The following is a 26,372-nucleotide window of genomic DNA, read 5'->3' as shown; positions in this document are numbered from 1 at the left end:
TCAGCGCATTAGACTCTGAACTGCTCTGTTAGTTGGATTGTGTGGATTCTTTTTGGTCTGTGACTTTCAGAATATAGTGAACATTTTTAGAGAATCGTTTTTGATTATGAATCCCAGACAATCTCCTAATTCCTCAGAGCTATAAGCTGTAGCTATAAGTGTATTTCTCAGATGAAGTGGGCACTAGGAATTATAATTACAGGCTTCACATTTTGCTAATCACTTTCTGGTTGCCAATATTGTAGTTAGAGAGCCAGTGTTGAGAACGGCAAACAACAGCATTAAATAAATAAATAATAGGAACATTTATATAACAATTAATTCCACCTGCCGCTCACATATGGTTAATCGGCCGGGAAATGCATCTTTTCTACATTACATTCTACATTCATATAACAAATTATTCCACCCGCCGCCCCACAGCCAGATCAGTCAATCATCCAGACTGTTGCCCCTGCAACTACTGAAAAAAAATATTCAGGAACCATACGTTTGTCTGGCCTCTCAACAGATACCCCTCCGTTGTGGTTGCACCTACGGTACAGCTATCTGTATCGTAGAGGAACGCAAGCCTCCCCACCAACGGAAAGGTCCATGGTTCATGGGAGGCCTTTCAGAGTATGCAGACACAATAGCGCCTTTCTTAGCAATCATATACAACCGCTCTGTTACTAAAGACTGGAAAGTAGCACAGGTCACACCAATATTCAAGAAAGGAAATAGGAGTAACCCATTGAATTACAGACCCATATCACTGACCTCAATTTGCAGTAGGATTTTGGAGTATATACTGTACTCGAACATTATGAATCACCATGAAGAAAATGACTTATTGATATATAACCAACAAGGATTCAGAAAATATCGTTCTTGTGCAAGACAGCTAGCTCTTTATTCCCACGAAGTACTGAGTGCTGTCGACAAGGGATCTCAAATCGATTCCATATTCCTAGATTTCCAGAAGGCTTTTGATACCGTTCCTCACAAGCGACTATTAATCAAATTGCGTGCATATGGAGTATCGTCTCAGTTGTGTGACTGGATTTGTGATTTCCTCTCAGAGAGGTCACAGTTCGTAGTGATAAATGGTACGAGTAGAACAGAAATGATATCTGGCGTTCCGCAAGGTAGTGTCATAGGCCCTCTGCTGTTCCTGATTTACATAAATGATCTAACTGATAATCTGAGCAGCCCCCTTAGATTGTTTGCAGATGACGCTGTAGTTTGCCGCCTGGTAAAATCAGCAAACGATCAATTCCAATTACAAAATGATCTAGAGAGATTCTCTGCCTCGTGATGACTGGGTGTTGTGTGATGTCCTTAGGTTAGTTAGGTTTAAGTAGTTCTAAGTTCTAGGGGACTGATGACCATAGATGTTAAGTCCCATACTGCTCAAAGCCATTTGAACCATTTGATCTAGAGAGAATTTCTGTATGGTGCGAAAAGTGGCAACTGGCACTAAACAAAGAAATTTGCGAGGTCATCCACATGGGTACTAAAACAAATCCGATAAATTTTGGGTATACGATAAGTCGCACAAATCTAAGGGCTGTCAATTCGATTAAATACCTAAGAATTACAATTACGAGCAACTTAAATTGGAAAGACCACGTAGATAATATTGCGGGGGAGGCGAAACAGAGTGTGCGCTTTGTTGGCAGAATACTTAGAAGATGCGACGAATCCACTAAAGAGACAGCATACATTACACTTGTCCGTCCTCTGCTGGAATACTGCTGTACGGTATGGGATCCTTACCAGGTAGGATTGACGGAGGACATCGAAAAAGTGCAAAGAAGGGCAGCTCATTTCGTGTTTCGCGCAATAGGGGTAAGAGTGTCACTGATATGATACGCGAGTTGGGGTGGCAGTCACTGAAACACAGGCAGTTTTCTTTGCGGGGAGATCTATTTACCAAATTTCAATCACCAACTTTCTCTTCCGAATGCGAAAATATTTTGTTGACACCCACCTACGTAGGGAGAAATGATCATCATAATAAAATAAGAGAAATCAGAGCTCGAACGGAAAGATTTAGGTTTTCCTTTTTCCCACGGGCCATTCGAGAGTGGAATGGTAGAGAAGTAGTATGAAAATGCTGCCAGGCACTTAAGTGTGAATTGCAGAATAATCGCGTATATGTAGGTGTAGATTATTGAGCATATCTGAGATGCCTTGCAACGTGCTGTTCAAAATAGATCTCCACCTCCTCTTGCTCTTACGGCTTTATGGACAGCCCTGCAGGATTCATAGTGTCAGTTCCGTTCAGCACTACTTTAGACATTAGTAGAGTCCGTACCACGTCGTTCTGCGGCACTTATACGTACTCGGGGGGGCTCTACACGATATTAGGCAGGTGTACCAGTTTCTTTGGGTTTTCTGGGTATACAGATGTTACAGGGACTTCTGGATGAGTTTCACTATCAGCGTTGCTTTCTCCTGAAGGTACCAGAGGTCTTCGTAATTTCTGGAAACTTCCACCCTCGATTGAAATGAATCTCAAACACAGCAGTCCCGTTGCCATCTCCGTGTTCTGCTCAGCTCTCTGACTGCCTACAGACATGTTATTGCCTCGCCAGTGACCCTGACTGTGACGTATCACTTTCGCCTCTGTGTGTGGGAGAGTGTTAAGTAGCTCCACTTTTTGCCGGCCCGGCGTCACGCGCATCGTGCTTTGCCAGCACTACGCCTGTATGTTGCATTAACATTACTACTTAATGAAGTTTCCTTTCATTTCATAGCGTCCATGACACTTCTTACATTAATAGCATTGGATGACCATGACGCCGCTTACATTTATAAAACTTGACAGTAATGAAACCTTTTATGTTAATGAAATGTGACATCCGTGACAAAGCACCCAGCTAAGGAACCAGTCCTGGTACCAATTACACCTTCATCTACCTCAAGAGGTTATGCACCTTGTGTCGCTCTGCTAGGCAGCACGCCATATGTGGAGCCGGGAATAAGAACTGATGGGCTCAAAAGTGACGCAGTGCAGCACTTGTGTGGTTCATAGTTGTGCAATCGTACACCGAGGAGTCGCGGCGAACACGTCACGTGGGGTACGCCGGTCCCAATCGCATTGAATGTTAGAGTCAACAGTGCGATTTCCTTCTCTGTGTGACCACAGGTGGTACGTACCTGTCTCCATTTGTATTGGTCTAGCAGGCCTCGTAAGGGGCTTACGTGTACACACATCAACAAACGTCTTGCATCATCCCTTTATTTTTAAATTCATGGCATAAAAAATAAAAGTTGCCTCTGGGGCCTGGGTATATACTCATTTGCAATGTGTCCCGATCACTACACAAAGATGGTTCAAATGGCTCTAAGCACTATGGGACTTAACTTCTGAGGTCATCATTCCCCTAGACTTAAACCTAACTAACCTAAGGACATCACACACACCCATGTCCGAGGCAGGATTCGAAGCTGCGACCGTAGCAGCAACGCGGTTCCAGACTGAAGCGCCTAGAACCGCTCTGCCGCAGCGGCCGGCGCTACACAAAGACAACGAACATTTGTGTAACGATACAATCGAATGTTTCCCTTTTTTTTTTTCACAGCACCGCTGAACAACGTCAATACGTGGTGGAACGTCCCCTTGCTCGAACGCAGGCTATTGTCCGCTGTGGCATACCATCAATGGGATCAGCACCTTGTTCAAATTGTCCCACTCTGGCGATCCTGACTAACAAGGGGAGGCCGCCAATTGTGAAATTCAGATTCGATTCATACTGCGCATAATAAAAGCTCATGGCCAGAGGTGTAATGTGGCAAAGCACCAAGATGCACTTCTCAGCCGTTGTCGGGAAAATCCACAGGTAAAAGAAACCGTTGCGGTGAAATACTCTCTACGATTAATAATTTTCTACAGAGTCGTGGCGCAGCGGTAAGCGCTTGGGTTCGTAATCCGAAGGTCGCCGGATCGAAAAAAAAAAAAAAAAAAAAATCTCGCGCCATGCAACCTTTTTTTTTTAGTATTTGTTTTTTGTAATTCAAATGTATACACACGCACACACACACACACACACACACACACACACATATATATATATATATATATATATATATATATATATATATATATATATATATATAAAATTCCCGGCAATCAGTTGCAACAATTATGCACATAGTAAGTTGTTGAAAGTCGTTTGTCGTGGAAAAACTGGCGACTTCGAACATCATTATGTTTTCCGCAAACAAAGTTGTATCTCACAAATGTTATTAATTGTCTTCAATAGAAACGATATTCCGAAACGAATACGTATAGTGTAAGTCAAACGTTCGAATTAGAATAGAGACCCCACGAACACAAATTTGCTGTGGCAGGTATGAAAATAAACTCCGTTACTCGCTCGTAACACTTGAAGGTCAGATGTTGAATGGGCCGAAACGAGCCGCCGCATAACAGCGTACTTGCCCGCTAACTTCGAAAGAAGGTAGATGCGGTCCCTAGCGCAACTCATAACATCGTCGAAAATCAGTGCGTACGTCAGAGCTTTGGTACACCCTGTTAAACAAACGGAAAAATGGAGGCGGTACAATTGGAGAGCGATCCGGGCCTTCCGCATGAAAGTGATGTTATCGAAGAAGATTCTATACACAGTGAAGTGGCGAAACAACAATTGAAACATGCGTTGGTATATTTTGAAAGTCTCCTTCGTAACAGTAATCGCACCGCAGCAGAACCGTCATCATCAATCAGCGAAGAAGCCATGGTAATTGGGGAAGAAATGTTCCAGAATAAGCTGTAAATGCTCGCCGAAAAAACCCTCGTTCATGATGAGGAACTGATAGACATTAATGAAATCGACGATAATAATGCCTACGAAGACGTTGAAACGAGTCCCATTGCCAACGAATCATCAGACGAATACGAGCCGGACGAGAAGAAAAAAAAGGGTACGACTATATTTCTCTGGATTACAAAATTAGAGCTGTCAATTTGGCCAAAGAACATCCAGGCTGGAGTCTCAAAACTCTACAAAAAAGGGGGTGCTCTCGTTTGACAAATATGGGCTATTTATCCAGGTGGGAAGAGCAAATCAAACGTGGCGGTAGCAAATTTGATAAATATTGTACCATCGATTCATGAGTGCATGATCGCTTCGTTGAAGCGATCATGGGTGCATGATCGTTTCGTGGAAGCTCGACATAACTTCCAGCAAGTTACTACCAGAAACCTGCAGCAGTGGGCCTTGGGCGCTGCAAGTCAGTTCCCAGATTTCAACTTCAAAGCTACAAAAACATGGGTCACCGAATTTAAAAAGAAGCATGGGGTTCGGCAACGGAAAATCACAAAATTTGTTTCCCGGAAAGAGACGGCTACCGAAGACGAAATTTTGGCCGCAGCGGACACATTTCGGATACAGACGCGAACGCTGATAACTAACTTCGACAAAGATTTCATAACTAATACAGATCAAACAGGTATGTAAAGAGCTGTTCACAAATGTCTTATGTCATGATGATAGAATATGATAATCTGATATATGATAGGCAACACAGATTTCGTATATTTCTTATATAAACGATATTTTTATATTTTGTTTGTCAAGGTGCCAGTACCAGTCCACGTTCAACAGAACTCTCACCAAAAAAGGGTCAAAGGCTGTCCTGGTAACCCGCCACGACATGAACAAGGTGACGCATTCGTATACGGCACAATATTCAATCACGATGTCTGGACGAGTCTTGCCACTTGTTTTCGTATGCCTCCAAGAGTCCACAGGTACGTTTGGACCCAGAGTACAGAAGACAGTCGACGAGTACGCCAAGAATTATACCAATGTTGATATTACATCCTCCAAATCCGGTAAACTAACAACGGGTTTGTTCATGGACTTCTTGCGTAATGCTTTGCAACCATACATACAAAAGAAAGAAGTTCTCCTTCTGATCGACTCTTGGGGTGGGCATACGAACCCGGCGTTATACGATGAGATGTTCCAGGATGATAAGAAGTTACCAACGTGCACTATAAAAATCATTCCTCCAAAGTGCACTCCTCTCGTCCAACCGTGTGACGTGTATTTTTACCGGCAGGTAAAAAATTTGATCAAGCGCCTTCAAAATTGTGCTTTTTTAATCGAGCGAAACCGTGACATCAACTCCAGAGACGATTGTATAAAAATCCAATCCATCGTCCACCACCAATTGTCTTCTCCGATTTTGCCGATATGATACGATACGCGTGACGAACGCCTGACGAACGATAGTACAATTTTTCAGAATGTCAATCAGGTGTGTTCCCCAACAGATAATTTAAAAAACAATTGTTTTGTAAAAACGCATCGTTTATCAGATGTGCTCGATGTCGTGCTGTTTTCTGCTTTCCATGGTTCTGTGATAACTATCACTCTGGTTCATGCGATACTCCAGCTACTTCTGGTCACTAATTGTTAATTATGTGCGAGTGTATACCGAACTTTTCAATAAATTGTATCCACTTGAATATTACGATGGCAGTTCAATAAGTAATGCAACACTTTTTTTTCTGAAACAGGGGTTGTTTTATTCAGCATTGAAATACACCAGGTTATTCCCCAATCTTTTAGCTACACAACACTATTTTTCAACGTAATCTCCGTTCCATGCTACGGCCTTACGCCACCTTGAAATGAGGGCCTGTATGCCTGCACGGTACCATTCCACTGGTCGATGTCGGAGCCAACGTCGTACTGCATCAATAACTTCTTCATCATCCGCGTAGTGCCTCCCACGGATTGCGTCCTTCATTGGGCCAAACATATGGAAATCCGACGGTGCGAGATCGGGGCTGTAGGGTGCATGAGGAAGAACAGTCCACTGAAGTTTTGTGAGCTCCTCTCGGGTGCGAAGACTTGTGTGAGGTCTTGCGTTGTCATGAAGAAGAAGAAGTTCGTTCAGATTTTTGTGCCTACGAACACGCTGAAGTCGTTTCTTCAATTTCTGAAGAGTAGCACAATACACTTCAGAGTTGACCGTTTGACCATGGGGAAGGACATCGCACAGAATAACCCCTTCAGCGTCCCAGAAGACTGTAACCATGACTTTACCGGCTGAGGGCATGGCTTTAAACATTTTCTTGGCAGGGGAGTGGGTGTGGTGCCACTCCATTGATTGCCGTTTTGTTTCAGGTTCGAAGTGATGAACCCATGTTTCATCGCCTGTAACAATCTTTGACAAGAAATTGTCACCCTCAGCCACATGACAAGCAAGCAATTCCGCACAGATGGTTCTCCTTTGCTCTTTATGGTGTTCGGTTAGACAACGAGGGACCCAGCGGGAACAAACCTTTGAATATCCCAACTGGTGAACAATTGTGACAGCACTACCAACAGAGATGTCAAGTTGAGGACTGAGTTGTTTGATGGTGATCCGTCGATCATCTCGAACGAGTGTGTTTGCACGCTCCGCCATTGCAGGAGTCACAGCTGTGCACGGCCGGCCCGCACGCGGGAGATCAGACAGTCTTGCTTGACCTTGCGGCGATGATGACACACGCTTTGCCCAACGATTCACCGTGCTTTTGTCCACTGCCAGATCACCGTAGACATTCTGCAGGCGCCTATGAATATCTGAGATGCCCTGGTTTTTCGCCAAAAGAAACTCGATCACTGCCCGTTGTTTGCAACGCACATCCGTTACAGACGCCATTTTAACAGCTCCGTACAGCGCTGCCACCTGTCGGAAGTCAATGAAACTATACGAGACGAAGCGGGAATGTTTGAAAATATTCCACAAGAAATTTCCGGTTTTTTCAACCAAAATTGGCCGAAAAAAAAATGTGTTGCATTACTTATTGAACTGCCCTCGTAGAATATTATTTGTGATATTGTGTTTTATTTCAAGTCTTATTTTCCCACGACAAACGACTTTCAACAACTTATTATATGCATAATTGTTGCAACTGATTGCCGGGAATTATATATATATATATATATATATATATATATATATATATATGTGTGTGTGTGTGTGTGTGTGTGTGTGTATGAGTGTATATACATTTGAATTACAAAAAACAAATAATAAAAAAAAGTTGCATGGCGTGAGATTCGTTCCAGCGATCTTCGGATTACGAACCCGAGCGCTTACCGCTGCGCCACGATGCTGTAGAAAAATAAGTAATCGTGGAGAGGATTTCACCGCAACGGTTTCTTTTAACTGTCGATTTTCTCGAGAACGACTGAGAAGTGCATCTTGGTGCTTTGCCACATTACACCTCTGGCCATGAGCTTTTATTATGCGCAGTATGAATCGAATCTGAATTTCACAATTGGCGGCCTCGCGCAGAACAACTCGTTTCAATCGCCCCCACACGTGTTCGAATGGGTTCATATCCGCGAACGTGCACGCCATTCCATTCTGGTGATCCTTGTATGTTGAAGGAACGTGTTGACAAGGACAGTATGGTGAGTTCGCGAGTGATCAACCATCACGATGAAATAGACACCAAAGTAACAAGTTTGCGTGCGTGTCTATCCTCCGCAGCAAGTACAAAAATATTTTGCTTTGTAAATAAGAACCGCCTTTTTTTGCTGCACTGTAATTTATTTCTCGCAGACGCGTTTCGCCTTTTCTTGTTCTAAGGCATCTTCAGTGCGATCTAGAACGATAAAGTTTTGTTTTGATATCTGTTATGTTTAGATTATCAAACAGTTCACATCGCGTTTATTTATGTAAACAACTAATTATTTTTGCCGAGCGGTTCTAGGCGCTTCAGTCCGGAACGGCGCTGCTGCTCCGGTCGCAGGTTCGAACCCTGCCTCGGGCAAGGATGTGTGTGATGCCCTTAGGTTAGTTAGGTTTAAGTAGTTTAGGTATAAGTAGTTCTAAGTCTAGAGGACTGATGACCTAAGATGTTAAGTCGCATAGTGCTTCGAGCCATTTGAACCATTTGAACTAATTACTTACAGTTTCTTGTCACCTGTGTTTCCTCTCGTCTTGTCTGGAGATAGCACTACCACTTCATTTCCGAAACATAAGCACATTTTTGTATTTCGAACTTTTTCCTTCACACTGTTCACCATGTTTATCCTTATTTTGTTGACGCACTGTTTCTCTTTTGCCGCCAGTTATAGATATTTGTTCGAAAACTGATCTTCTAAAGAGGTAGATATTGTGAGTTCACTATGTGTTTTTTCCTTTTTGGGTTGTTTACCTACTTGTTGCCACCCTAACGAAGTATATGTTTAGAACTAACGTCTGAGTTTTGGTTTAAATGTTCTGTGGAGGGGCTCACTCGCTTGTCCATGAACCTGTGCACGCAACTTTTAAACCAAAATTCAAATCAGCTTTTCACCAAAACTTTCAGCCACCCTCTGACAGCTATCGCGTTCATATTCAGCACTCTAGAACTCCAACCACCAACATCCCCCCTCCCCCACCTCGCGCACGTGCGCACAGACACACCACTCACAAACACACACACACATACGCGCGCGTGCGTATAAAACATATACACATGTACACACTCTTCAGCTCTCTCTCTCTCTCTCTCTCTCTCTCTTCTCGTACACACACACACACACACACACACACACACACAGAGAGAGAGAGAGAGAGAGAGAGAGTGAAAGAGAGAGAGGGAGGGGGGGCATAAACATCAAGAATAGACGTTAGTTTTAAACCTATAACCGGCCGGTGTGACCGAGCGGTTCTAGGCGCAACAGTCTGGAACCGCGCGACCGCTACGGTCGCAGGTTCGAATCCTGTCTCGGGCATGGATGTGTGTGATGTCCTTAGGTTAGTTATATTTAAGTAGTTCTAAGTTCGAGGGGACTGATGACCTCAGAAGTTAAGTCCCATAGTGCTCAGAGCCATTTTTTTAAACCTATATAAAAGTAAATCTGTATCGTTCTAGATCCCAGTTAAGATGCCTTAGAACAAAAAAAAAAGACGAATCGCATCTGGCAGAAATAAAAGGCGGTTTTTATCTACAAAACAAATGTCACAAAAATTCTGGCGATACGGTCCCACTATTGCTTGCAAAGTCCCTCCCGCACCGTTGAGCAGTAAGATTGCTCAACAACCACGAGAGGGGTGCACCTGAGGGACACCGTGTTGCAAGCGTTATATATTACCGGGTTTTCGCCTGACACATTGTCTACGATTACCAGGGTACAAACAGATACGAGTTTCGCCCGTAAAAAACACCCGACGTCAATTTTGGGGCGTCAGTGCTGCATGATTTCTTGACCATAAGGCGGTGCGGTATACGACGAGATGCTCCTTCCCAAGGTCCTCGGAAATGTAGTTTAGCATTATCCAATCGCCTCCTAACAGGCTGATGCGTTACGTAACGTCCTTTAGCCTCTTCGAACGTCGAATTGGTTCTGGAGCACCCATTCCACGGTTCCTTTGATTCAAAAGTCGTAGTGCATCATGTGAACGTCGACGCCCTATGCATTACACGTCCTCAACACTATCCGTCAACCGGAACCGCTTCCACGCCCGCATCACATTACTTTAACTCCTGTGCACATCGAGCAACTTCTCTGATTGACAGGCCGTCTGCGCGTAACGTGCTGATGTGGACCCTATCATTTGTCGCGAGTGTTCTTCGTGGCAGGATGGATGTTCACTCTACTTTTCCACAGACGTCTCTAACGCGTCCCTACGGCTGCTATTCTTTCAACTGAAAGGCTGCTGTCTATTCAAGCGCGGGGCTCCATACATACAGTAAACAGCGCTCGTGGTAATTGAGTGTACCTTTACAAACAACGTCAGGGGTGGTCTACCGACCGGTACGTGCATAATCAATATAGCAATCCTGCGCGACGTATCAGTTTGATGTAAAATGTGCGTTGATGTGTCATGCCACATGAAAGCAAAAGGCGGAATTTTAAATACCGGGTGGTTGTAATTAAAGTGCAGTTACTCACAGAGGTCCAACGTGGGATGTAATTGTCGTACGGATGCGAAACTTCGCAGATATGTTAATGGTTAATGCAGAATCGATCGACGCTGGCAAAAAAATTAGTTCCAATTTTGGTCACCAGGTGAAAAACTGACGCTGTGAATGCAAGAAAGACGTTTAGAAATGTTTCCATATGTAATAGTTTAGGGGCGGATCGTGGGAGAAAAATTCGAATAAGTGAGAAAGGAATACTGTTGATTTTATTATTAGTCACCGCTTCCAAATTTGTTCAATACAAGCACCGAAGATTTCAACGAGATGCTGCATCTGTAAAACGGCATGATCAACGGTTGCAGTTCCAGTGGAATCTGAGCAACGTGTTCCCGTATATCGGCCTTCACATCCGAACGTGTCCCTGGTAAACGCGTTGTTTTAGATACCTCCAGTGCCAAAGGTCGCATGGGTTCAGATCACGTGATACTGCAGGTCATGCATCTGGAAAACGTCTGGAGATAACACATTCGTGGAACGGTGCATTAAGCAGATCTTTCACTGGGCGAGCGACATGAGGAATACCCCATCTTGCATGAAAACAGTCGTTTCCACACAGTTGCGGTTTTCCAATCCAGGAATCACAAGCTGTACAAGAGGGTCTCAATAATGGGCAGACGCATTGCTAGCCCTCTGGATGTATGCTCTTCAAAGAAGAACGGACCGAGAATGAAGGTGCTTGTGAATCCACACCACACAGTACATATGGCGAGTGCATTGGCTCTTCCTGCACAACACGTGGTTTAACAGTACCCCAAATTCGGCAGTTCTATGTAGTCACTGGCACCCTGAAGTGTAAAATGTTCCTCGTCACCCAGTAGGATATTGCCCGGCCACATGCCATCAATTTCGATCCGTGCCAGAATCCGAAGAGCAAATTCAGAACATTGCTGCGGATCATGAGGCTTCGGTTGCTGCACCTTCTGGGTCTTGTACATGTATCTGTCAATAACTTCCACCGGGATAGGACGCTTTTCACGTGTCACACCAAGCTCACTGGTGTTTTTTTAATTTTACTATCATGCTCTTTACCATTTAATGATATCGGGTCTCTCCTAAGAACTCAGTCGGCTATCAGTGCAGGACTGTAGCTGCTGCCGTTCGCATAAAACAGTTTCACTAAAACCGCACAGCCTCTCTTCTCGGTAGCCATGTTGTTAACTCACGCTATAGCTGGTCAGATGACAGCGTGGAGGACAAACAAATAGTGTACAGTGCCAGATTTGCACCTGGAACTAATTTTTGCATCATAAATCGGTTTCGGATTAACGCATTAGCATATTTACCAATGTTCGATGTCATACGATAATTACAGTCCAGACTGGATCTCCGTGTGTACCTGCACTTGAATTACAGTGACACGGTATTTCCACGCCGCGCGGGATTAGCCGAGCGGTCTCGGGCGCTGCAGTCATGGACTGTGCGGCTGGTCCCGGCGGAGGTTCGAGTCCTCCCTCGGGCATGGGTGTGTGTGTTTGTGCTTTGGTTGATTTAGGTTAAGTAGTGTGTAAGCTTAGGGACTGATGACCTTAGCAGTTAAGTCCCACAGGATCTCACACACATTTGAACATTTTTTTGGTATTTCCACCAAATTGACGTCTCCAAGTGATGTCGTCGTCGTAGCACAGAATTAGCAAGCAGATCCTGAGCCCGTTGCTTTTGCTGTGCGCCGTTAATGTACTACAACGAAAAGGTCAAAGGCTCTTTCTCGCTGAAATAATGAGTTTCGTAGTTTACAGGGATGCCTGCTACTTTCTGTTATGCAACTTTCTTCAGGTACAATAGGAAACTCAACAATATGTTGCATAATATGCTTATGCGTAAAGGATTCACTCGCAAAGTTAGCAGATATTCATGTTAGTCGAAATAAAATTCTTTCAAACTGAATAACATCCATGTAATTGAATCGCCTCGATGGGCAATGAATCCACAACCTTCAGCGCGGATGCACGAAATCTTTCGGCCTCTAACGGGAATCCAAAAGGGAACTGCGGACAGTAGGTGGGGTCGGCATGGGAGAGGAGCGTCCCGAGATAATCCGTGCATTTGCGATAAACACTGTGTCCGGATGGCTCATTAATGAAACTACGTGCCTAGTATGCAGCAGATCCCTGGTTCGAGTCTCGGTCCGGCACACATTTTCACTCGTCCCGCCGATCCGACATAAAGCTCCGATGCAGCTGATATCATCAGTTTCTTTCCTTTCCTTTCTCCCCTCCACCACCTTCGATTTACATAAACTGAATTTGAGTGGAGTATGAAGGGTAACTATTACTGGATGATACTATAACAGGCTAAATGAATGTAGGTTGCAATAGTTATGCAGAGATGAAAAGACCTGCAGAGGGTAAACTAGCATGGAGAGCTGCATCAAAGCAGTCCTCCTGCTGAAGGCCACAACAACAACATTGGAGAAGCGCGGTTTCCGTACTGGTGGGTATGGCAAATTTGATTTTAGCTGATTTCTTTAAAATTTCGTTAGCGAAAAGCGCTGCAGAATTCTACGGATTGTATAATAGTTTTGACGTTTTCTTGGTAGAATCGACATTTTCCGATTCAGTATTGTTTGGATTTTCTTGCTATTGTCGCTGAAGGTTTTTAGTGGTCAAAAAAATGGTTCAAATGGTTCTAAGCACTATGGGACTTAACATCTGAGGCCATCAGTCCCCTAGACTTAGAACTACTTATACCTAACTAACCTAAGGACATCACACGCATCTATGCCCAAGGCAGGATTCGAACCTGCGACCGTAGCAGCAGCGCGGTTCTGGACTGAAGCGCCTAGAACCGCTCGGCCACAGCGGCCGGCTTTTGATGGTCAGTTAAAGATATTTTTTACCTAGATTTTTGCTCGATGTTGCAACAGGAATTACGAAATCTATTGTTGTCGAAGTTAATAAATAGCAGTAGCTTGAAACCTGGGATTTTGAACACATTTCTGGCTCTCCATCCATAGGGCCTTTTTTGCTCTGTATTTGTTTCATGCAGTTCTTTCCATTTACGAAAATCACCGGGTGTATTACAAAATGGTTAATACAGTCAACCAGTCACTGTTGCAGGTTGCCTATGTAACGACTTGATCTTCAGTACTGTAAATTCCCCTAACTATGGTCCCTAAGCACAACTATGGTCCAAACCGGTTATGAAGACTCCAAACAGTACTGTTTAGTAACAGCCAAGCGCCACCATCGCCCTAGAAATACTGATGTGGTCTGCCCTCTACTGGCAGGGTAAGAAATTGCAATGTCGTGCACGGCAAAACATCACAGTCGCCATAATGTAAACGTGAAGAAGCTTCTTTTCAACTTGGTCATCTGGCTTTCCTTCGCACTGAGAGCAAGGCAAGAGTTATCTCATTTGACTTTTCTTTATTTATATTTTAATATATTTGGAATATATTTAGTTTGCTGACGTTATATGTGAGAAATGTGCAATGAAAGTAAAAGCATGAGCTTGAGCACATCTATGGTCCACTTTCCAGGATGGACCATAGCTGTGTTCCATGAAATTGACAGTTAAAAATAGATTTTTTGGCATGTAATTAATAGCACGAAGACAAATTAAGAGTGACAAGGTATTTTTGAGTTTTTTTAGGTAATGTAGAAACAGCAATGAATGATCGTAAGGGATCTAGTAGGAAGGTGGGGGGTCGCCCATACAAATCTTATCCTGAGGCTACGATGCAGCAGTGTTCGGAAGATATCAATGCAAAAAGACTATCCTCTCGCAAAGCTGCACTTGTCTATGGAATTTCATGTAGTTCTATAATTCTTGAAATGAAGGCAGTATGGGAAAACGATGAGGCACAACCTGGACGAAGCTGTGTATTTACAGCATCAGGAATCATTTGCACAGCATGCTACCAAACTGAGCGAGTTCGGATTCTCTATTTCCACAACTGGCCTTCGCTGCATTGTAAAAATTTATCTGGATTCACGTGGCCGTAAAGAAATAAGATGCAACAGCAATTTTCTTTGAAAACGTTGGTCTGAAGCACTGTTCAGAGACATCACCACCGATTGTCACAAAGATTTGCAAATAATATTAAGAGGAATAGAGCAGCTATGAACAGCGTTCGGGTTTCCTGTCCCTGTCGCCGGTGTATTTATAGACAGAGATCTTTTCCGCTTCTTATTAGTACTGCCCGGTAGGAAGTGAATTTTTGGGCAGGGATTATTGTTTTAGATTACATTTTTTCTGCCTTGTGGCCTCCTGCGTTCGGATTTCCTGTCCCTGTCGCCGGTGTAATTATAGACAGTGATCTTTTGACTTCTTATTAGTACTGCCTGGGAGGAAGTGTATTCTTGGGCAGGGATTATGGTTCCTGATTTGATTCCTCCTCCTACCCTGGCCTCGTGTGAGGTGGATGTGATTGCTGAATCTGAGGTGTTGTGGGTCTGTTAGTCCACTTCTAGCCTGAGCATCCTTCGGAAGACAATTGTGGCCGCCCTTACAAGCGGTCAGTTAATTATTTCTGTGCCAGGACATTTTGGTGACAGGACATGGTATTAAAGTTGTTAGTTATTGTAAAATGTTAAATGGTTGTATTTTAGTCTGATTGTTTTTGGCCACTGTTTAAAAAGGTTAAGTTTGCCTTTCATTGGTGGGTTTTTTAAAATTACATGGCTTTAAAATTGTTAGTTATTGTAAAAGGTGAATGACTGTATCTTTACTTTGATTGTTTTAATCTACTTGGCATCCTTTGAAAATGCTAGTTCTGCCTCCCTGTTAGCGAGCCCTTGTAATTTAATATCTTGTTGTGCCAAAATTTAAAAGAAGTGGCTCCCTACATGTTCGGTGGCGAAATTGTATGCAAATTGATGTTTTGTTTCATTACTTGGAAAGTTATAATTTTGTTATTAAATGCCTTATCAAAGTCTGTTTTAAGTAAAATGGCTTGGCTATTAACGGTAAAGTTTTCAATTTCATTACTTGGAAAATTTTGATTTGTTATTAAATGTTTTATCAAAGCTGGTTTTAAGTAAAAAGGCTTGGCCGTTTACTGTAAAGTAAATTGTTTTGAAAAGGCACTCATGCCTGCTAGCTTTTTTGGATCTGTTCCTGGTCAAGTGGTAAAGAAATGACTTTTAATGATTGAAGTAATCAATAAAGAAATTGTAAATTGCAATTCGACAGTAACCAACTAATTTTGTTCCCGTTTCCCAACTGGGGGTTTTCCTTGATTAATCGTAACACCCGTCTCAGCGCCATTTCGTCGAACTAATATCAGTGAACTTCGTATTAGTACAACTCACCGGGAAAGTCAACGAGATTGTACATTTATATACACTAATTGTTGTTACTTGTTTATCTCAAAACTGAACTCCGTCCGAACAGGCGTCGGAAGGCCCAACTGTACCCACCGACCGCTGTGTCATCCCGAGCCGATAGACTTCACTGGACGTCGTCAGCACACCACTCTCCCAGCTGTTGTCAGTTTCCGTGACCGGAGCCGCTATTTCTCAGTCGAGTACCTGCTCAACCGGTCTCACAAGGGCTGGGTGCACCACGCTTGCCAACGTAGGTCGGCAGACCCGGACGGCCACCCATCCAAGTGCTAGCCAAGCCCGACAGCACTTAACTTCGGTGATCTGACGGGAACCGCTGTTATCACTGTGGCAAGGTCGTTCGCTTTTGCTTCTGATTAGTTTTAATTTGTTGAATACTTTCTCGCTAAGAAGCCAGAAAGCCGCCCCAGCTGCCGCTTGCTCCAGCCGCTGAGCTCACCTGCACAGTCCTGTTGGCGAGGCTGCCCACCAGGTCCTCGACCTCCTCCAGAATGCGGCCCTCCATGCTGATCTTGCCGAAGCCGAAATCCCGCAGGTGGCGCAGCGTGAAGCGCCGTTGCTGCGCCCAGAACGGCCCGTCCGTGAAGAAAACACCTGCCACACACCCAGCGCTGGTTTAACGCTTTCTTTTCTTTTCTTTTTTTTCTTTATTGTATTTCAATTCCACATCGGGACGGGCTGGCAGGAGCATATGCGCTGCTCTTCAGCCGAAAGACAGAGAACAAACAATAGAAGATAGTTAAAAATATACAAAGGAGAGAATATAGTGAACATAAGATATAAAAAAGGGGTCACATCATGGAAGCCAATAGACAAAAAAAGGGGCGACTGTAAAACGAGATAAAAACCGTAAAAAAGTAGCGCACACAAAAAATCACACACTGCGACAATTAAAAGAACACAAGGCACAGTATGATCGGAGCATAAAAGTACCGACGGATGCTGTAGCACATAACAAACACTGACAGCGAACCTCAAGGCAGCACACAATTAAAATCACACCTCTTGACGCACGGGAGAAACAGCACTAAACACAACACTGACATGGCACACTGATTATGATGAAAAGAAAGGAGGGAGGGGAAGAGAGGGGGGAGATGGGCGGGTGGCGCGCTGAAGACGGCCAGGTAGGGAGGGATGTGGGAAGGAAAGAGGCAAGGATGGGGTGCAGGGTCTCAGGGGGGAGGGAGGAGGAAAATCCGCTCTGGGAGAAGGAGGGGAAAGGAGGGGAGAGGAGAAAGGGGGCCCTGGGGAGGGGGGAAAACAAGGCCAGGTTATAGTTGGAAGGAAGGGTAGCGAAGTTCATCATCTGGGAGGGGGAGGCACTGGAAATTGCCCTGATGAAGGAGATGGAGGGTGTGGAGGTGGAGAGAGGGAGGGATACAGCAAGAGAGGTGTGGCAATGGGCGAGGGGGGGGGGTTGGAGAGGAAGGAGGAAACCAGAGGGTGGGGGGGGGGGGGATGAAGCCTGCGGACAATGTAAAGGATGCGGAGATGTTGGAGGAACAGGAGGAGGTGGGGGAAGGGGATCAGTTCATACAGGAGCCGTGTGGGGGAAGGAAGGCAGATACGGAACACAAGGCGGAGCACTTGGCGTTCAAGGTTTTAGAGGGCCTTGTAAAAGCAGGTAGGTGCGGTGATCCAGGCATTGCTGGCATAACAGAGGATAGGACGGATGAGGGATTTGTAGGTGTGGAGGATGGTAGAAGGATGCAATCCCCATGTCTGGCCAGACAGGAGTTTCAGAAGGCGGAGGGAGGAATGGGCTTTCTGCTGGATGGTTTGGAGATGAGGGGTCCAGGTGAGGTGTCGGTCGAGGGTGAGGCCAAAGTATCTCAGGGTGGGGGTGAGCTGGGTGAGATGACTAGGTTTAACAATTCCAACACTCCTATCTTATCCTCTTCGATTGCACAAGTAACTGGCGATTTTCTAGAAAATTTAAAGAATTATTACACAATTGTCAAGCATGTTAGAGGCGCACATTTGGCATAATTATACCATATACCATATAGATTAATAAATATCCTTGCTTATGCAGGGTGATCCATTGATAGTGACTGGGCCAAATATCTCACGAAATAAGCACCAAACGAAAAAACTACAAAGAACGAAATTCGTCTAGCTTGAAGGAGGAAACCAGATGGCGCTATGGTTGTCCCGCTAGATGGGGCTGCCATAGGTCAAACGAATATCAACTCCGTTTAAATAGGAACCCCCATTTTTTTATTACATATTCGTGTAGTACATAAAGAAATATGAATGTTTATTTGGACCACTTTTTTCGCTTTGTGATAGATGGCGCTGTAATATTCGCAAACGTATACGTGGTATCAGGTAACATTCCGCCAGTGCGGACGGTGTATGCTTCGTCATACTTTACCCGTGTCAAAATGGACCGTTTACCAATTGCGGAAAAGGTCGATATCGTGTTGATGTATGGCTATTGTGATCAAAATGCCCAACTGGCGTGTGCTGTGTATGCTGCTCGGTATCCTGGACGACATTATCCAAGTGTCCGGACCGTTCGCCGGATAGTTACGTTATTTAAGGCAACACGAAGTGTTCAGTCACATGTGAAACGTCAACTACGACCTGCAACAAATGATGATGTCCAAGTAGGTGTTTTAGCTGCTGTCGCGGCTAATCCGCACATCAGTAGCAGACAAGCTGCGCGAGAATCGGGAATCTCAAAAACGTCGGTGTTGAGAAAGCTACATCAACATCGATTGCTCCCGTACCATATTTCAATGTACCAGGAATTGCATGGCGACGACTTTGAACGTCGTGTACAGTTGTACCACTGGGCACAAGAGAAATTACGGGACGATGACAGATTTTTTCCACGCGTTCTATTTAGCGACGAAGCGTCATTCACCAACAGCGATAACGTAAACCGGCATAATATGCACTATTGGGCAACGGAAAATCCACGATGGCTGCGACAAGTCGAACATCAGCGACCTTGGCGGGTTAATATATGGTGTGGCATTATGGGAGGAAGCATAAATGGCCCCCATTTTATCGATGGCAATCTAAATGGTGCAATGTATGCTGATTTCCTACGTAATGTTCTAACGTTGTTACTACAAGATGTTTCACTGCATAGCAGAATGACGATGTACTTCCAACATGATGGATGTCCGGCACATAGCTTGCGTGCGGTTGAAGCGGTATTGAATAGCATATTTCGTGACACGTGGATCGGTTGTCGAAGCACCATACCATGGCCCGCACGTTCACCGGATCTGACGTCCCCGGATTTCTTTCTGTGGGGAAAGTTGAAGGATATTTGCTATCGTGATCCACCGACAATGCCTGACAACACGCGTCAGCGCATTGTCAATGCATGTGCGAACATTACGGAAGGCGAACTACTCGCTGTTGAGAGGAATGTCGTTACACGTATTGCCAAATGCATTGATGTTGACAGACATCATTTTGAGCATTTATTCCATTAATGTGGTATTTACAGGTAATCACGCTGTAACAGTATGCGTTCTCAGAAATGATAAGTTCACAAAGGTACATGTATCACATTGGAACAACCGAAATAAAATGTTCGAACGTACCTACGTTCTGTATTTTAATTTAAAAAAACCTACCTGTAACAATTGTTCGTCTAAAATTGTGAGCTATATGTTTGTGACTATTACAGCGCCATATATCAAAAAGCGAAAAAAGTGGTCCAACTAAAATATTCACATTTCTTTACGTACTGCACGAATATGTAATAAAAAATGGGCGTTCCTATTTAAAAAAAAACGGAGTTGATATCCGTTTGACCTATGGCAGCGCCATCTAGCGGGCCAACCATAGCGCCATCTGGTTTCCCCCTTCAATCTAGACAAGTTTCGTTCTTTGTAGTTTCTTCCTTTGACGCTTATTTCGTGAAATATTTGGCCCAGTCACGATCAATGGACAACCCTTTATATGCACTGGTGTCCAAAAACAAAGCAACAAAGTGCTATTTCCCCGTCCTGTATCTAATTCACGATACAATCATACAAACTCTCAACCAAATGTCTGTACGAACGTGTTCTGCACGGAACATGGCATTCTGATTAACGGACAACCATACCAACGATGACGTCAGGACTCCTATGAAACGAGGTGTTTACCTGGTAGCCTCACATCCACAATCGCTGAGTGCTGAGTACAGACAGTGCAGTATAGCACTGACCTAGTAGATAGTATCGGAAGTTCCATGCGGCTTTTCGCGGATGATGCTGTAGTATACAGAGAAGTTGCAGCATTAGAAAATTGCAGCGAAATGCAGGAAGATCTGCAGCGTAGAGGCACTTGGTACAGGGAGTGGGAATTGACCCTAAACATAGACAAATGTAATGTATTGCGAATACATAGAAAGAAGGATCCTTTATTGTATGATTACATGATAGCGGAACAAACACTGGTAGGAGCTACTTCTGTAAAATATCTGGGAGTATGCGTGCGGAACGATTAGAAGTGGAATGATCATATAAAATTAATTGTTGGTAAGGCGGGTGCCAGGTTGAGATTCATTGGGAGAGTCCTTAGAAAATGTAGTCCATCAACAAAGGAGGTGGCTTACAAAACACTCATTCGACCTATACTTGAGTATTGCTCAGTGTGGGATCCGTACCAGATCGGGTTGACGGAAGAGATAGAGAAGATCCAAAGAAGAGCGGCGCGTTTCGTCACAGGGTTATTTGGTAACCGTGATAGCGTTACGGAGATGTTTAGCAAACTCAAGTGGCAGACTCTGCAAGAGAGGCGCTCTGCATCGAGGTGTAGCTTGCTGTCCAGGTTTCGAGTGGGTGCGTTTCTGGATGAGGTATCGAATATATTGCTTCCCCCTACTTACACCTCCCGAGGAGATCACGAATGTGAAATTAGAGAGATTCGAGCGCGCACAGAGGCTTTCCGGCAGTCGTTCTACCCGCGAACCATACGCGACTGGAACAGGAAAGGGAGGTAATGACAGTGGCACGTAAAGTGCCCTCCGCCACACACCGTTGGATGGCTTGCGGAGTATAAATGTAGATGTAGAGAAGATGGCTACCAGTCTCTGTACGGTGGAGGGCCATAATGGAAATGAACTTTTGGCGTCATTGGCCGGGAGGCCCCTTAGGGGGCAGGTCCTGCCGCCTTGGTGCAGGTCTTATTACATTCGACGCCACATTGGGCGACCTGCGGATGGGGATGAAATCATGATGAAGACAACACAACACCCAGTCCCCGAGCGGAGAAAATCCCCGAACCATCCGGGAATCGAACCCGGGCCCCTTAGGACGGCACTCCGTGACGCTGACCATTCGGCTATCGGGGCAGACGGAGGGCCATAGAGAGATAGGATGCAGGACAGTAGCAAACTGATTTGGCCCGATGGCTTAATGTGAATCATCTGTTGTTTCTCGGATGTGGCGACAATGTATAGAGACCGTAACTTTATTCTGAAGAACGGGACAGGGATGACCATGTGAGACTTCAGAAGACAGGACCATTATTTAATAATTCAAGAACAGTCTTAATCGCATTTATTATTGTTATAATACCGCCAACCGGTTTCAACCCGACGTAGGGGTCATCTTCTGGGCGTTTACACCATTGGTCGACTGCTGGTGGTGGCACTCCCGTCTACATAGTTTCCTGCCGTTATGTAGACAGGAGTGACACCACCAGCCGTCGACCAATGGTGTAAGCGCCCAGAAGATGACCCCTACGTCGGGTTGAAACCGGTTGGCGGTATTATAACAATAATAAATGCGATTAAGACTGTTCTTGAATTATTGATTAATCATACTAATCGCTGCTTCTCTCCACAACCATGTTGTCCAAAAAGAGGACCATTATTTGACTGTGTGGGCACAACAGCACCGCCTTAGTACAGCACGGCAGCTGGCAGGTGAGCTCGCAGCATCCACTGGACGTGCTGTATCGAGCAAAACCGTGTACAGAAGGCTTTGGTAGAGTGGCCTTTATTCTCGGAGAACTGCTGCATGTCTACCTCTGACACATCTTCACTGAAGGGAACGTCTAGAGCGAAGTCATCAACACGACACCTGGACGGTCGAATAGTCGGTCAATATTCTTTCACAGTTGAGACCGATTTAGTCTGGAGAATGAGTCTCGATGGATTCGTATCTGGCGGGAAAGTGGAACACAGTTTCGGGACCCAGATATTGTGGAAAGAGACCGATATTGAGGAGGACGCCTGTTGGTGCGGGCAGGGATTATGTTGACCACTCGAACCCCTCTTAATAAAATTGTACGTTGGTGATTCTGCGAGGTTTAATTGCTGTCAGGTGCCGTGAAAAGACCTTGGGACCTCATTTGTGGTTGTTGCGAGGCGCTGTAGGCACAGACTTCGTATTGATGGACGACAATGCTCGATCTCATAGGGCATGGGTGGCTGATGTTTTCTTGGAAATGGAAGATACTACAGGCATGGCGTGGCCAGTTCGCTCTCCCGATTTAAATCCGATAGAGCATATCTCGGATGCACTGCGGAGACGGCTTGCATCACGTCAGCATTCACCAGGTACTTCTCAAGACTTGGGAGCAGCTCTGCGGGAAGAACGGGCGTTATTGCCTCAACACGAGATTCATGTCATCATTCACTGCCTCGTTGTCAGGCTTCTATTGCTGCTCGAGGTGGTCTCACCCCATAGTGAGAACATTAACCAGTTGTCGGAATATATGTACAAACCCGTTACGTTGGAAAAAACGAAGAACATTTTTATCTACAGTTATACATGTTGCCATTGTTTACGTTCTGTATTCTTTATGTTGTTTCTATTTTACTATTACTTGTCTATACTGTTTTGTGGCAAAATAAACGCAACCTTGCAAAATATCCGTTTGTTGCTTTAATTTTGGACACCAGTGTGTTCGCAACAGTACTGGTGCGTTAGCGTTGTTAAAAACACGAAGAAATTCCCTCCCTGGCAGAAAAAGTGTTACACTTGCTGATAAAGATTTCAAGTAGAAATAAAAACAAAAAAATAACATCGCAAAAAGGGCATACTTGATCACCAAAACGATTACATAAAATCTATACACGATTTCTTCCAAATGGTAGTCTTGAAAATATTGGCGTACACAAAGTCTAACATTGCAGTCTTTGTACCCCCAGCTGCTCTCTTTCCTTATCCGCTTGCCAGTCTATTTCTTTCCTTTGTCAGAGCATACTTTACAGTAACATGTGGCGTTTGCTTTGTTGACAGTGGGGGGGGGGGGGCACCTTTCCTGGAAAAAACCGACCAAAATTTCTGTCTAGGTTAGTGGTTGGTGTTGGACCCAATGATCGATGTCTTCTTCTGCAGCTGTAATGTCCATGCTAACTTTTTTTTATACATTCCACTAGATATTTTATTTGCTTGATGATAGCCTTGTACAAAATAAAACTATTCACAGTGTAAGTAGGATGTTTAGGTTTTTATGTTGGTAACGCCACGTAGCGCTCTGTATGAAAATCACTGAGTGTGCTGTGTGCAGTCGTTGGCATCGTTGGAATATTCGGTATTGTAGTGTTGGGCAGTTGGATGTGAACAGCGCGTAGCGTTGCACAGTTGGAGGTGAGCCGCCAGCGGTAGTGGATGTGGGGAGAGAGATGGCAGAGTTTTGATGGTTGCTATAAGTGGACGACCTGCACGTGTGTCCGCCAGAAAAAGGAAATTTGTAAAGATAGTTGGAGGTGAGCCGCCAGCGGTGGTGGATGTGGGGAGAGAGATGCCAGAGTTTTGATGGTTGCTACAAGTGGACGACCTGCACGTGTGAAAAAGGAAATTTGTAAAGATGGATGTCATGAATTGATCGGTATATATATGAGGACTTTTGAACATTATTAAGGTAAATACATTGTTTGTTCTCTATGAAAATCTTTCATTTGCTAACTATGCCTATCGTTCGTTAGTGCCTTCAGTAGTTAGAATCTTTTGTTTAGCTGGCAGTATTGGCGCTCGCTGTATCACAAGTAGTTCGAGTAACGAAGATTTTTGTGAGGTAAGTGATTCGTGAAAGGTATAGGTTATTGTTAGTCAGGGCCGTTCTGTTGTATGGATTATTGAAAGGCAGATTGCGTTGCGCTAAAAAAATGGTTCAAATGGCTCTGAGCACTATGGGACTTAACATCTATGGTCATCAGTCCCCTAGAACTTAGAACTACTTAAACCTAACTAACCTAAGGACAGCACACAACACCCAGCCATCACGAGGCAGAGAAAATCCCTGACCCCGCCGGGAATCGAACCCGGAAACCGGGGCGTGGGAAGCGAGGACGCTACCGCACGACCACGAGATGCGGGCGTTGCGCTAAAAATATTATGTGTCAGTTTAGTGATGATCAGAATAAGTAAAGAGAGAAATGCCTGAGTACGTTCAGTTTTGCTCAGCTGTTTGAAAAACAAATAACGTAAGAGGTTTTCCAGCACTGTCATTTTTAAATTTTTCTAAGGGGTCGTTTCAACAACAGACATTAGGAAAACGTGACTGAGAAGTTTTTTTCCACCACTTCAATGATTTATTTGCGAAGGGGTAGTATCTGCAAAGCTGCCTGACACGGTCTGCACTAGTAGTCTCGCTCGTGTTATAATCTGTGACAATGTTTGGCTTTATGGTCCTTTAAAAAACTCCTTTTGAACGTACAGGAACCTCTTTGGCGATTGCCTAGTGTTGTTTTGAGAGGCCATATACATCACGATCACGATTACTTTTCCATTCGAACGGTAGGAAAGGACCATTCCTTAAAAAAAAATCATTTTGTTTCAGCTTCCTTGATTTGAAGCTTCTCTGTAGGCCCTTTCTGTTCTTCACGACAGTTCCAACAGCTACGGCACAGTTTAAAACGACTCCTGCTGCATCTAGTGGACAAAATTTGAACCACTACAGGTGTCCAACAACGGGCAGTCGTGTAGCGAGCGGGAAAACACAATTCAGTGGATGGAAAAGCTGCGACCTCAAGAGATACGGGCGTCTCCCACGCAACCGACACATGCTCGCCCGGATGGCGTACGGGCATAGAGCTGAATGTGTTAAAGCTCAAGCGACACAGGCAGTCGCTTGTGGCGTCACGCTCAGAGGGGCTGGAGCAAAATTTGTGTACAGAGTGAAATCTGACACAGGGGGAAAGTATACACAATACTAATAGAAGCAAAACAGTTCGAGTAAAACAGGGGTCGCAAACGAGAAATTTGCGAGATAATTGTGACTGTGTGGCTGCTAGGTGCCAATGTGAAATATTTTCCTTATTAGTGCAAAACTGCTTGAATATAATTTTTTCGTTTAATTCCTATCTACTTGAGCTCAAATTTGATCCATGACCATCTAACTTAACAAAAAATACGATATTAGATTGGAGTGAGAAACTTGAGGACGAAAGTAACTTTCGCATGATGTGTCAGTGCAAAGTAACATGATTCGCGCACCCTTGGACCATAAGAGGTCTGTTCAAAAAATTCCATTAGTTTGTCCACAAAATTTTTCAACGCTTTCTTTTTATTTATTGTGGTTTATTATTTTATTTATTTTGTGTATGGCAATACAGCGACAATATTTTATATAAGTACAACGATCTGTAAACGAAATGTATAAAACAAAAAATGTGTAAATAGTACATGTGTAAAAAACAAGCAATAGCACAAAAGGATAAAGTAGAAACACTCAAGACAAAATAACTACACGTTAAAAGCTTTGCAAGCCTGACTAGAAACTCATTCATATATGTAAAGCTCAATATATAGATTGCACAGCCAATCCAAAGCAGAGGTTTTCACATATATAACTGCAGAGACAGGTCCGGTGCATCTTCTTAAGGGGCATTTCTCAATAATATGGCGGACGTTCTGTTCTGGTGCTCCACAGTCACAGGCTGGTGAGTCGCATAGACCCCACTTGTAGTTATATGCATTGCATCTTGCATGGCCCGTTCTGATACGGTTTAATTTAGTCCAGGTACATCTCTTCAGGTCAAAGCCCGGTAATCCCAGAGTAGGATCTTGGATACCTTGTTTATTAATTCCAGAATCATTCCAAAAGTGCCGCCATTGCTCCTTGATGTCAGGTTGATGTTCTTGTGTATTAACCCATATAGGCTTCCGTGACTTCAAGCGGGTCAATGGTATTTCGTTCAAAACATCATGGATTGGGAGATTCTGTGGGTAATCTGTGTCATGAATTTTTGACCACTCTCTTGCTGCTGTTTC

At 44.2% G+C, this 26,372-nt stretch overlaps 1 protein-coding gene across 1 annotated transcript in view; it reads right to left on the bottom strand.

Moving 5' to 3' along the window:
* The window catches only part of LOC126484357 (methyl farnesoate epoxidase-like), a 204,519-nt gene that overhangs the window by 58,621 nt on the left and 119,526 nt on the right, over nt 1-26,372 (bottom strand). Inside the window, exon 4 of the mRNA XM_050107827.1 lies at nt 16,631-16,785. Within this exon, the coding sequence (XP_049963784.1) occupies nt 16,631-16,785 (155 nt within the window). The remainder of the gene's footprint in view (nt 1-16,630; nt 16,786-26,372) is intronic.

Source organism: Schistocerca serialis, chromosome 6 (genome assembly GCF_023864345.2).
Source record: "Schistocerca serialis cubense isolate TAMUIC-IGC-003099 chromosome 6, iqSchSeri2.2, whole genome shotgun sequence".
In the NCBI taxonomy this organism is placed as follows: Eukaryota; Metazoa; Arthropoda; class Insecta; order Orthoptera; family Acrididae; genus Schistocerca; species Schistocerca serialis.
This window is presented reverse-complemented; position numbering and strand designations above follow the sequence as displayed.